Consider the following 13,060-nt stretch of genomic DNA (forward strand, 5'->3'; position numbering starts at 1 on the left):
ATAGCCGCCGCGCCGGCGGCCACAGCGCCCCCTGCCGCCCGCCTCCCGCTGCCTCCCGCCCGCCAACGGCGCTCGGCCTCCCGATCATAGAGACTCATCAAGGGAGGAGAATAGAGTGTTCTCAGCAGGGAGCGTAGAGAGACGAGGCTAGAGCAGCCGTCTCGCCGCCTAGCCACTCCACTCCCCCCTTTCCCAGCGGCTGCCGCCATCTTGTGTTGAGAAAGTAGCGGGAGACTGTTCTGGGCGTTACGAGGCTGGCGAGGCAGGAAGGAAGGAAGGAAGGAGAGTCGTGCAGCGGCAGGGGAAGTGTGCTGCTGCGGCGTGTGCCGTGGTTGTTGTACCCTCGGGACCAAGGTGACGCCGAGCCTTGGCCTTCCCATCCCCGCCCCCGCTGGCTTTTCAGTCAACCTGGGAACGGGGGCAGCGCTCATCCAGAGACGGCGCAAATGCCCCGGAGCGCTCAGTCTCCGTCACTTCATGTTACCCGTCTGTGTCCGACTTCTGCCACAAAATTCCCGCCCTCCTTGAGGAAATCCTCGCTTCTGGCTTGAAGGGCGGAAATGCTGTGGTAATCCTTTTCGCCAACGCTAGATACTAGTGCCTGTATGTGGAGGACCCTTGGGGTTTCGGCTTCGTTTAGGCTGAGGGTATCCTCAAATCGGTCGAGCCGCTCAGTTGAGGGGAACTGGAAATGCGCGTTTGGTGGCAGACTGAGAGATCACTGGCCTTCAAAGGCAGCCTTGCCGAGTGCAAGTGTCGGGAGCTGGAGGACCCCTTCTCAGCCTTCGGTCATAGCAGGAGGGCCAGGCTGCCCTGCAGCTGTCCTTGCCAGCTGCTCGGGGGAGTCTGCCCAGGAGGAGCTGCAGGCGGTCTCGCTGGCCTCTTGCAGCCTTCCTCTGTGCCAGCACAGTAAGGTACCTCATAAAAACACGACAGTACTTCAGTGCTGTTCTCAACCTGTGTTGGCTTCCCAAAGTCATGCCAGTATTACTAGTAGGTAAGAGACCTAAATGTACGTCTCTCATCTCATTTTTTTTCTGATTTAAAAAAAGGGCTCAGATTCTGTTGATTGGCATATCCAATAACCATGCATCGATGTTAAAGACTGGAAAATACAGACAGGTTGGACCTGACACACTGAGATTAAGCCATTTTGTACATAAATATGAATTGCTATAAATGTATAGGGTGTTGAGTGTGGTTTAAGTGTCTCTTACACTGGCAGTTCAGCTCACAAAATCACAGTTATTCCTGCAGGATGATGCTTAATGTACCACTGAGCATAGGTTATATTCAACCAACCAGCAAAACTAATAAAACTCATAACATGTGTGAGATACACTTTGTATACATTGTTCCAAAGAAACTGCAAGCTTCTGATGCAGGACTTTGATATGGCAAAGCCATATAAAATTGAAATGGGGAGAAGCAGGTTGTTTGCTGGTTAAGATCAGGGGAGCTGGAAAGATCACTGCAACACTGATGCTGTGGATTTCTGCTGCACATGCAATTGGGAGCATTTTTTTCCCCTTTATACCAGGCAAGAGTCATAGAATCACAGAATCACCAAGGTTGAAAGAGACCTCAAAGATCATCAAGTCCAAACTGTCACCACAGACCCCATGACTAAACCATGGCACCAAGTGCCACGTGCAATCCCCTCTTGAACACTTCCAGGGATGCTGACTCTACCACCTCCCTGGGCAGCACATTCCAATAGCTAAGAACTCCCTCAGTGAAGGACTTTCTCCTCACATCGAGCCTAAACGTCCCCTGGTGCAGCTTAAGACTGTGTCCTCTTGTTCTGGTGCTGGTTGCTTGGGAGAAGAGACCAACTCTCCTGGCTACAACCACCCTTCAGGTAGTTGTAGACAGCAATGAGGTCACCCCTGAGCCTCCTCTTCTCCAGGCTAAACAATCCCAGCTCCCTCAGCCTCTTCTCATAGGGCTTGTGCTCAAGGCCTCTCATCAGCCTTGTTGCCCTTCTTTGGACATGTTAAGTGTCTCAATGTCCTTCTTAAACTGAAGGGCCTAGAACTGGACAGAGTACTCAAGGTGTGGCCTAACCAGTGCAGAGTACAGGGAGTCTGCAGTGCTTACTTGCACACAGGAAGAGGGAACTGGATGTAGCACTTGGTGCCCTGGTTTAGTAGTCATGACGTCTTGGGTGACAGGTTGGACTTGATGATCTTTGAGGTCTTTTCCAACCTTACTGATTCTATGATTCTATTCTATGAATAAGAGATCTTTAATGTCAACCTTTTTCAGGACACTACAGTGGCAAGTGACTGAAACTGTAAATTGCAGTGTTGGAAAGCCCATGGATTTATTAATCTCTTGGTTTCTTCCCAGCAAGACCAGAATATGTGCATTCTCACTTACTGCTGCACAAGTGAGTTTTGAAAAGTAACAGCAGCCAACTACTGATGTCAGAGCACTAAGTACTGCCTTATTCAGCACTTCTTTTACTAGGGGGCAGCAGAGCCTCAGTGAATTTGCTGAAGATCATTTGAGTTTGGTTATCCCAGATTTTAGAGAGAGAGTTGGAAACAGAAATCAGTGTATTTGTGTGTGCCAGGTTATGTGTGTGTGTGTTTTGCTTTGTTTTTCTTACTATGCTGTGCCACTATGTTGTGGAGGATTAATGACTAGCTAGTATGTTTCACAGTATCACAGTATAACTAAGGTTGGAAGAGACCTCGAGGATCATCAAGTCCAACCTATCAACACAGACCCCATGACTAGACCATGGCACCAAGTGCCACGTCCAGTCTCCTCTTGAACACCTCCAGGGACGGTGACTTTGTGAAGGCAACATTAGTACCCTTCCACAGGCAGTTGGAGCATGGGCTTCCTGGGCATTCAATATGAATTATTTCCCCATGTCTGTGATACATTTAAGGCTCAGAACACACACAACACACACACACACCCCTCCACTGCTAATCCTTCTCAGCCCAGCCCCATCTCCTAACCATTTTGTAACCTGTAACACAATTGTGTTGAGGTTTCACCAGAAATATTTGTGATTTGGAGAGAAGGTTTACAGCTTGTTGTCGAGGTGCTGACAAAGGAAAGAACATCTTTACAACAACTGATTTAATAGTTCTCTGCTTGAGTTAATTTGAGTTCACGTCCCAGCCTTCAAACCCCCTGGTGCTTAAATCTGTTAATTTTCAATTGCAGATCGATCCCATTGATTAAATAGTTACTGCATTGTTGATTTCAGTGGAAAAGCTCACAGCAGTGGAAAGGGTGATGAAAAAACACCTTTTCAGTATTCTGAAAATTACTTTTTTCTTCCTAGCAAAACTGTTCTGTCATTGATTGCAATCACAGAAAAAGTCTTTAAAGTCTTGAAGCAATTTCATTGCTTTCTCAGAATCTTGATAGCCCTTCCCCTCAGTACACATATTTTATCCCAGTTTCATGTAATCCCTTGCTGGCAATACAAGTCTGTTAGAACTTGCTATTCCAGAACCCTTATTGGGCTATATGGATGGATGCTGACCTTGATAGAATGCAGACAGCAGACATGGGCAGGGAGCAGACTTTGGGCCATGTAAATAGTCATGACATATGTTTTTCAGGGGATGATAATCTTGCTCCTGCAATGCATTTGAAAATTTTTTGCCACATGTTTGCCAGCAGCCTTGTCTCTCTTATCAAATGAGTTGTTGAATTGGGGTCTTTCTCCTTTCTCATAGGGGAGAACATGAGCAGAACTTGCCATTATCACAAGGGATGAAGTCAGGTTACCTGCATTTGGGGAAATTATGAGTGCCAGCACACCCAATGTAGAACAGACAGCCCTTTACCTGGGAAAAACACCTTTGTGAGCATGGTGTCTCACCTGTCAGGTGGCCTCTTGCCTAGTGCTTTCCAAAGATGTGCCATGGCTTGGCAGAGAACACACTTTCCTGGTTGTATCCTAAACACATCCTCAGTTGTGCACTGAGGTTGGAATCTGCCTGCGTGTCCTGTCCCTGCTTTGTAAGAGACTGTGTCACCCAGCCCAAGCATAGGGTTCCCAGCTCTGAGCAAGTACCAGAAGGCAAGGACAACTCAGAACTCACAGTTTGGGTAATCTGTAACCATCTCCCACCCCTTGAACCTGACAGTAGTGGGCTGTATCAACAGAGGTATATACAGCAGATGGAGGGAAGGAATTATTCCCCTGTCCCAGCTTTTACTAGGCTGCATACGGAGTACTGCATGCAGTTTTGCCCCTCCTAGTGCGAGAAGGATATGGACCAACTAAAGTGGTCCAGTGGAGAGCCACCAAGATGGTCAGAGGCTGACAGATGTGGCTGAGAAAAATGTGAGGGATCTGTGCTTGCTTAGCTTTGAGAAGGGAAGGCTGGGGTTAATATATGGGGAAAAAAAGTTTCCCCATGAGAGCTGGCAGGCAGTGGAGCAGGTTGCCTATTGAGGTTGTGCAGGCTCTTGGGTGCTCTTTGGACCCAACTGCAGAAAACCTTGAGCTATCTGGTCTGATCCCAGAGGTGGCCACATTTGGAGCAGGGAGTTGGACTGGATTTCTTGAGCTACCATATTAGCCAAGTGATTACCCAGAAGGCTCAGGTTCTAACACAACTGGAGGTACATGGTTATATCTTTATCTGTCTGAGGCACAACAAAACTTTTTGCAGATTTCAATTCTTAGCTTACAATATCTAAAAAGAATATGTACTGATGCTTTTTAAAACAGTAATTTCACATTGTCTTTGTTCTTTAAGAAAGTATTTGCTGATGTAGTCTGATGAATCTCTTACTTTAAAAATTGCCTTGTAAAGTGTTACCACAGTCAGAAGTGTCTATCCTGTAACCGTTTCTCTTGACCAAACCAGACAGAATTGAAAGAAATCCCATCTCTTTCTGAGTTTTTGACATGCCTCTGACTACTGAGTATGTTAAATAACTCAGTAAATGAATGTTACAACATAGCTGTTGTTGTCTGAGGTTGAGGAAACATCAGAGTACATCAGGCTTGGAAAATGCTCTGTGATACTGGAGATGTTCTCCACGCTGTACGACTTCAGCAAAGAATATCCATTGAAAAGCGAGGTATCCAGAAAAGAAAGATACACAAGCATTTGTCTGTCTTTGTTGTGCACTGCAAGTGAGTTGTCTTGTTCACTTTTGCTGCTGCTGTAGATGGTGACACTTTGCTCTGGAAAATGTCCCTTGACCTTCTTTACTCGGAGCTTTCGAAGTCCCCAAATGGCCAAGTATTCAGTAGGGAGAGGAGTAGTGCCACAGAAGGACAGTTTCAAATCCCACACCTTTGTGAAGTTCAGGAGCATCTCTAGCACAGAGGTGTCTGTGAACCAAATGGTCAGGTGGCTGCTGTAGGTAGTTTTTACCATGGTAGAAGGCAGCACTGTTTTGCAGTTGCACATCAAGTTTGCCAGGCAGTAATCGCAGTCGCGAATATCTGTCGCGCAGGTGCAGTTGCGAATTGTGTTCTCCTTGGTGAAAATTAGCGTATGGTTCTTCTGACTTCTCACAAACCTGCCAGTGATTTGTGTGCCAAAGAAACCAGCCAAAAGGAGAGCCAGCCAAAAGGAGAAAGCAGAGAAGGCTATTGGCTTCATTAGTACCGGTGCCAAGCTGCCAAATGTCTCCTCTTTTTACTCAGTGAATTATATCATCTGACTTTACCTACTGAGGAAAAGCAATTTCTTTATTATACTGAAGACCACTCAGCAGTTAATATTGCTTTGCTTTTCCCACTCATTATCTCTCTCACCTATTCAGAAGCATACTGCAGTTTTGCAGGCTGCCCTGTATTAGAAGAGAAACACAGATACACTGGTTCGGAAAAATTAATCTTGACTCAGGTTTGTGATTCTTCTTTCACTCCTCTTTTGCTCTTAATGGTTTAATTTGCTTATGGGACAGCTTGGAAACCCTCTTCCTTATCCAGGCAGCATCTCAGCCTGCCAGTGTGAAGGTAAGGGCAGGACTCCTGCTGCTCATTTCTCCTTTTTGCTTTGTCTGCTTCCCAACAGATACAGGTGACAAACGACACAGTTCTCCACTTCACTTGTGAGGCAGCCTGAGAAGGGCTAAAGACAAGTGTTGTGTTCTACATCTGAATTTCCAAGTAAGAGTTGCAATAACCTTCCATTTAAAGCGAGTGTGAGATATACCAGGCAAAAGGAAAGGAAGAAGGAGTCGTTAAGGGGAGAAGCACTGCTGGATGCAGCACATATCCTTCAGAGTTATGTGGTATGCTAATACAACCTAGTTCTGAGCCACGTGAAGCTATGTCTGCTCCAGCCTTAGCCTGTAAGTTTTGGAGACCAAGATGTAATAGGAAAATAATTGAAAAAACAAAGGAAACTGTGCTGTTGAATTACAGGCATGAATCAATTGTTTGCTGACACATACCTCTTATGTGCAGTTTTGGATTCCACCATTTCAGTAACGATACGATAGGACTGGAGTTCAGAGAAGAGCAACAGGGGTGATGAGCTATGGAAGGATTTTCCTTTAAGTACAGTGGAATTAGGTAAGGTAAGTGGGAAAAGAGATGGTTGAGGCAGGATATGGTGGTGACCTATAACAGCACAAATAATATGAAGATAGTTGAAAAAGATGAGTTTTTCACTGCTTCTTCCAGGAACAAGAGCAAGACATTTGGAATAAAAAGCCTAGAGTTGCAGCTGATGTGTTGACATTTAGCAAAGGAAGTTGGAGTTTCAGAAGTTCAAGCAGGACTGGATAAGTTCAGTGAGAAGTCCTCTTTAGTCATCATGTACACAGGTACCACACCAGGCTGTAGAAGGCCCTGTGATGGAAAAAATTAAAGAAAGTTACAGCAGTAAGTATCACATGTTCTTGTACTGTTTGAATTTCCTCCTATGCACCTTCTTATGGCTGCTTATGGAGATGGCTATTTAACTGGATGATCTTTGGTCTGACAGATTATGGCCTATATAGTGTAAATGTATGCAAACTGACTCAAAAATCATTTAATTCTGTATATACCCTCTGAATTTAGTGTGTTGCTTCCTTAAATGAAGGATACAGACATTTTAGTACTGAAGTATTTAATCAATGTTACACATACCAGAAATACCAGTCCAACTGTTAGCTAATGTTTAACTTCAAAGGTCAGGCTCATCTAAGATGAAGCTGTTCTGGTATCATTACTGCTAGATTAACTTGGTCTACAGTATGTAAGCATCTAACCACACATCACAATGAAAACCCTATTGCAAAACCTCCACCTGGGCCCTTAACCAGGGGTTTGTAGCTAACAGTTGTGATAAATCAGGAAGCTGTAATAATGCCACTGCTTCACAATTCAATGGAATTGAGAACTGAGAGATGATAAAGTGTCCTGAAGATGTTAATGATCAAGAAAGCTTTAGTGATTGGTATGATTTTCTTGATTTTCATCTGGTAAATAGGCTTCCTGAATTCAAAAGCTACCATCCAGTTTTCCTCACAGACTCCTTTAGAGAATTCACTGAGGTGAAGCTCTTGCATCACCACAAATTGTAGGACTTTTTGTTATATACAGATCTGTTTAGCTGAACAAGGAAGAATGGCCAGCTCTAAGCAGCAACAGCAACTCCATAACAACTACCTAAGTCTGTAGTAAAGCCTGTTGAGGAGTATCTGGACAAAGTACCTGAATCCCAGAGTACAGACTTGGCATACACAGGGGGATGAGGAGGAAACCACAAGACCCTGGTATGGTGAAATAAGAAGGGTGAAGGAGGGAGCTATAGAGAGAAGAAGGAGGAAAAGGGCCATGTGGAGCAGAGGCAAATTCAACCCAGGGATGGAGGAATGAAGAAGGAAGGAAGAAATCCTTCCTCAAGAAATGGGAAAGCTCTTTAATAGGGCAGAACATACAGAAAGAGTACAAAACTGAGGTCCTAGGGAAGATGTTTTGCTAACTTTTCAAACATGCCTTCCAGAAAGTAAAGTACAGGAATGACATTTCTCTAGAAGACCTACCAATTCTGCTGCTCTTTTGGCTCCTGGTTTCTGTGGTTTATATCCAATCCAATATTTCTTGTTCAGTAATGAGTTGTTCCTTCCACACAGAACCTGGAGAAAAAGCAGATCCCAGCAGCTGCTTCCCAGGCCCTTCAGCCTGCAGTGCGTAGTGGAAAAGCATCCACTGCTTTGGAGCTTGGGTCTCTGTGTTAGGGAATGGAGAAGAGAAGTGAATTCTCTGCTTAGCAGCAAACCAAAATCCTGATTATTTTAAGGAAATTTTACTTGCTTCCAGCAGCAATTACCTGCTTCTGAAAGAAAAGAAAATTCATTTTGGATCATCTAAATCTAGTTAATAATTTGTTAATTTTGGTCCTGAGATGTGGGCCTTTCAAGTGAAAATCAGACTAGGCATAGATACCATCAGAAAATGATTGCAGTTTAATTGCTTCAGCCATGCACATTGTTAGATATGAACTCTCCCCAGCATTGAAACTTCTGCTTTATCACGTTATCAAGTTTTCTAGTGCAAGTTTGTAGCCCCACTCCTTTTTCTTCACGTGTTTTGATAGCTAAAGGAGATTTTCAATGCTTATTCAATAAAAATGTCAGGTATCTGAATTTACTTCCATAATTAGATTTTTTTTTCCTTCTTTTTTTTTTTTTTTCCCTTTTTGTAATTACAGATCTGTGTATTAAGAAAACTGAAAAAGAAAAAGAAGGCAATAAAAAGCCTTTGACTGTTGTGTGAGAATGCTACTGTCTCAAAGAAAGTTAATCCTATTCAATGGAAGTCCCAAGTCTATACAATTAATTTCTTCACAGGGCGCTTTCTTCCATTCTGTATTCAGAAAAAAAAACACTAATTAAACCCCCTCATTGATTACTTGTGTTAACATGTGCCTATGTGAAAGTGTTGTATTAAGCAAAGAGGAGCTTAAAGCCACATAATCTTGTGCAGCTTGAGTAATGTACACAGGGTGAATACCTAAACCACCCAATTTAGATCAAAATAGCGTGAAGGGCTGGGCAACAAAAAAAGCATTTAGAGGAACTATGAACACTGCCTCTTTCTTTTCCTGCTTGTATGCAGGTATGGGAGGGATGTGTGAAAAAATACATTGCATTTCAGGGAGAAGGTGACAGCAAGGAGATAGGTAGAGAAGCTTAACTGGGCTGATCTCATTGGGGGCAATGCATTGCTCTCCTGCCACACAAAAACCTCAAACAGGAGGCAGGGGAAGATGGAGCTCGGACAAGCTCCCATTACTCTAAGGAGCAAAGCACACCTCAGGCTTTGCCTTATCTATGTACTCCTTTGGTGGTATTTAATAGCAGTCTAACTGGTAAAATGTTTGTTGAAAAAAACTTTCTTAAGGCTACACAGGGCAATTATTGGGTGGCTGTGATGTGTTCGCATCATAACTAACTGGAATGTTGCTTGAGAGCCTATCAGAGCTGAAAAAAAACCCCAACAAACCCTTCTAGTGTTAAATTGTAACTGAACAAAAATGCCTCTGATTTGCACATGAAAAAGACTGAGGTTGGTTTTTAACATCTGCTGAACTAAGCAGGCGTTAAAGCACAAGATTACACGAAAGTGTAAAGAGTTACGTAAAACACAGAGTCAGTCTCTTCATAAATCTAGTCTTAGTCTTCACTGCAGAGCATTATCTGACCAGAAAGCCCAGGGAGGCTCAGGCCTTGAGATAAACAAAATGCTGGATCTGACCTTTCTACACTGTGGGAGTTTCGGGAGTTCCCTAAGAGGGCTGATTGCAGAGAGAGAGGTATTTTGTTTTCTGTCTTTGTTTAAACAATTACCATACTTATTTAGTTACCCCAGAGATAAATGTAGGAGAATAGCTTTATGATAAAAGCTGATGTTCTGCAGGCTTCCAGGCTGCAGCATGATCCATACTTACTTGCAGTAACTTCAAAACTGTGTTTGCATTTGTATCGTGCAGCAGAAGCCTGGGCTGCTGTTACTAAACTGAGCAACCAGTGCTGTAGCAGTGATGCTGTCAAGTGTAGCAGAACAAATTCCTTCCCACCAGTGATAAAAGTACCAGATAAAAGAGGCAATTATGTTGCACTGAACTTGAACACACCTTTAAAAATGTTCCCATATAAGTATTTTGGTATTCAGATGCACACAAACTCTGGGACAGACAATTCATCTAAAAACACTTTGGCAAAATCATCGAGCCTGTCCATCCCATGCAAAAATTCTGTCCACACTGGAGGCAAACATACAGGTGGGAAGGCTGCAAGAGAGACAGATTAATAGGAGAAAACTTAAGGGAAAGGGGGGAGGCTTGTCTTCCCAAAGAACTGCCTTTTTCCTCTTGATGAAGGTCACCCTTTTCAGGTACAGCCTGATTATTCCCAGAGAGCAGAAAGGATGCATGTGTGCAAAGCCTTCATTTTCATGCTTTGCTTCAAGTCTGAAGTCCGCATTTTTCATAGTAGAGATGGGGGCCGAAATGAATGGCAGGACTTGCTTTGCCAGGACAGACCTGGAGCTAATCCATCTTAGAGGGCTGCACAGTACATGCTGTCCGGGACAGGTGACACACAGTGATCTGGGTGTTCACCTTTGAATTGCACCACGATAAGCACTTACATAAATGAAATGTGAAGAGAAAGTGGTAGAAGGCTTGTAAGGAGACCACTGTTCTGTGCAGCTTTCTAAAGCATCAGCAGATCAAATTTACCTTGCCCACTTGAGCAGCACAGGCAGGATTTGTCATTACACCTATGCAACTGGATTGAAATCAGTGGGTTTTAGGGTTTTTTTTTGTCCCTACTGTGTCACTGGCTCGATTTAGAAATTAAATGGCAGAATAAAACACAGGTCCCAGCAGCTTTCTCCAATCCTCCTTTTCCAGTCTTATTCTCAAGGCAGTTTTAACTGTCAGCTGGAATAATTCCCACCAAGACTTGTCAGCTTCAAAGAGTTGCCTAAATAAGTATTTGCAAAATGGAGCAAAATCATTCCCCCATTCTCTGGTTATTATTCATAGAGTTATTAATTATTACCAAGGGATACAGATAAAGTGTATAAACAATTGCAACATATGAAAGACAAACTTTCCAGAATCTGTTATTTCACCATAATTACAAAACAACGAAACTGGATGGGGGGGGAGGGGGAGAAGAGTGGGGGGGGAGGGGGGGAGTTGGGGGGGGGGGACACCAAACAAAAAAAACCTGCCGGAAACAGAGTTACTGGCAAGGAAATAATTGTGCTGTAAGAGAAACAGCTTAATTCAAAAAAATAGAGGCTATTAAACGTTCTGCTGTTACGTACCCCCCTGCTTCTCGAGCTGAAACAAAGACAGGGACTTACTTTCTCTTCAGATGCTGGCGGATGGATTGTTCACCACCCGGCTTCCCGCCTGGCTGAGCTTGCGGAGGCAGGGATGCTCGGCTGGGGCTGCGAGCGGGATGAGCCTGCGGGGCAGCCGGCTGTGCCTCCTCTCCCACTCGCTGCTGCTCTTTTATGTTTTCGCGGGGCCGGCAACCCATGCCGTTCCCCTGACAACCGGGAGAGAGGCCCAAGGTCTGCCCCTATCGTTAATACCACCGCGGCAGGATCCCTGCCTTCGTTACCTCGGCTCCCGCAGGCTCAGGTGTGCCGTCGGACACCAAGGGACTTCCTGGAAATGCTTGGAGGTGACAGAAGGGCCACCCTGATTGCTCTAGAAGGGGAGCTGGGGTGTAGCCGGGCTGTGGGAGCTGGTGACTCCTGTGTGCAAGGGGATGACCAGCGTGGTGTGCAGGGAGGGAGATGGGACCTCAGGCATGCTCTGCTCCCCCCCAGTACTGCGCAGGTCCTCCACTTGAGGAGCCCTATGACTGTCCTCATGGGACACATTCTGCTCTGCCCACTTTTGGGGGGCTTTGTGTGTAGGCTTAAAATATAAACCTCTCAAGTCCACTTTGAAAGCCTGATAACCCAACTGGCAGGAGTAACTGGAAATTTTAAGCCACAACTGAGGAGAAGCACAAAGTGACTGTCAACCACATCTTTAAATATTGTGGCTGTTTCTGCATGATCCATGGAGAATGTTTTGCATCATGTTTTACAACACTGCTGTTGCAGGAGACTACCTACTGAATAGTAGAATCTCTACAGCTAGGCTGGCACTAACTGGCTTGAAAAAAACAGCTGGATTCTTGTAAGGACAGGGCAGTCATAAGCAGTCATAAGAAAATGAAGTAGAAGCATCCTAGAAAAAAACACTGAGGCAACGTGCCGGAGGGTAAAGGTGCTCTGGAGCAAGGCCCCTGTAGGAAATACAGAGTAAAAATTGCTGGCATTCAAATTACAAGGTATTTGCTGGTTTATAAAAAGTGATGCCTGACCTTTGCATGCCTGAGAGCCCTCTGGAAACTGCTGATGCTTTTACCTCAGTAAGGGCATTTGGCTAAAGCCAGGATTGATCCACCTTGATGCACTACATTGCTTGCTCATGTTGCTATGGGGAGGTGGTGGAGGTGGTGGAGGTGGTGGAGTCACCATCATTGGAGGTGTTCAGGAGGAGACTTGATGGGGTGCTTGGTGCCATGGTTTAGTTGATTAGGTGGGTTGGATTGGTTGGTAGGTTGGATGCGATGATCTTGAAGGTCTCTTCCAACCTGGTCCTGTTCTGTTCTATTCTATTCTATTCTATTCTATTCTATTCTATTCTATTCTATTCTATTCTATTCTATTCTATTCTATTCTATTCTATTCTATTCCATTCCATTCCATTCCATTCTCCTATGTTGTGACACAAGGGAAGAAAGGTCCTTCTTTTGATGTACCTCACTGTGAAAACAGAAGATGCTATCACTTGTAAAAACACAGTTTATTAAAGGTTGTTAGATTCTTCTCATGCTCTGTTTGTATGCTGCTTTCATCTACACTACAAAAGGTGCATGCCATACATGCTAAATATGAAATACAGTTGTTTTTTTTTCTACTCTAGTGATTTTTAAAGAAGTTTTGTATCACAGTGTCCAAGAGGTTGACATTCAATAAAAACAGGATGAGGCCTACAGTCTTCCAAATGATTTCATCTTTCTGCTGAGGACTTGTGGATAATGTGTTTAT

The 13,060-nt window shown here is 44.3% G+C and overlaps 1 protein-coding gene across 1 annotated transcript; it reads right to left on the minus strand.

Moving 5' to 3' along the window:
- Positions 1-4,597: 4,597 nt before the first annotated feature.
- EPCIP (exosomal polycystin 1 interacting protein) lies at positions 4,598-6,357 on the minus strand. The gene has a single exon (XM_068144528.1). The coding sequence runs from the start codon at positions 5,595-5,597 to the stop codon at positions 4,923-4,925; it is 675 nt and encodes a 224-aa protein (XP_068000629.1). The 5' UTR covers positions 5,598-6,357; the 3' UTR covers positions 4,598-4,922.
- Between the last annotated feature and the right edge of the window lie 6,703 nt (positions 6,358-13,060).

Source organism: Melanerpes formicivorus, unplaced genomic scaffold (genome assembly GCF_026170545.1).
Source record: "Melanerpes formicivorus ecotype bairdi unplaced genomic scaffold, bMelFor1.0.p_v2 SCAF_11, whole genome shotgun sequence".
NCBI lineage: Eukaryota > Metazoa > Chordata > Aves > Piciformes > Picidae > Melanerpes > Melanerpes formicivorus.

Coding starts and splice junctions, on each gene's coding strand:
- EPCIP (XM_068144528.1), bottom strand. CDS start 5,597: ATGAAGCCAATAGCCTTCTCTGCTTTCTCCTTTTGGCTGGCTCTCCTT.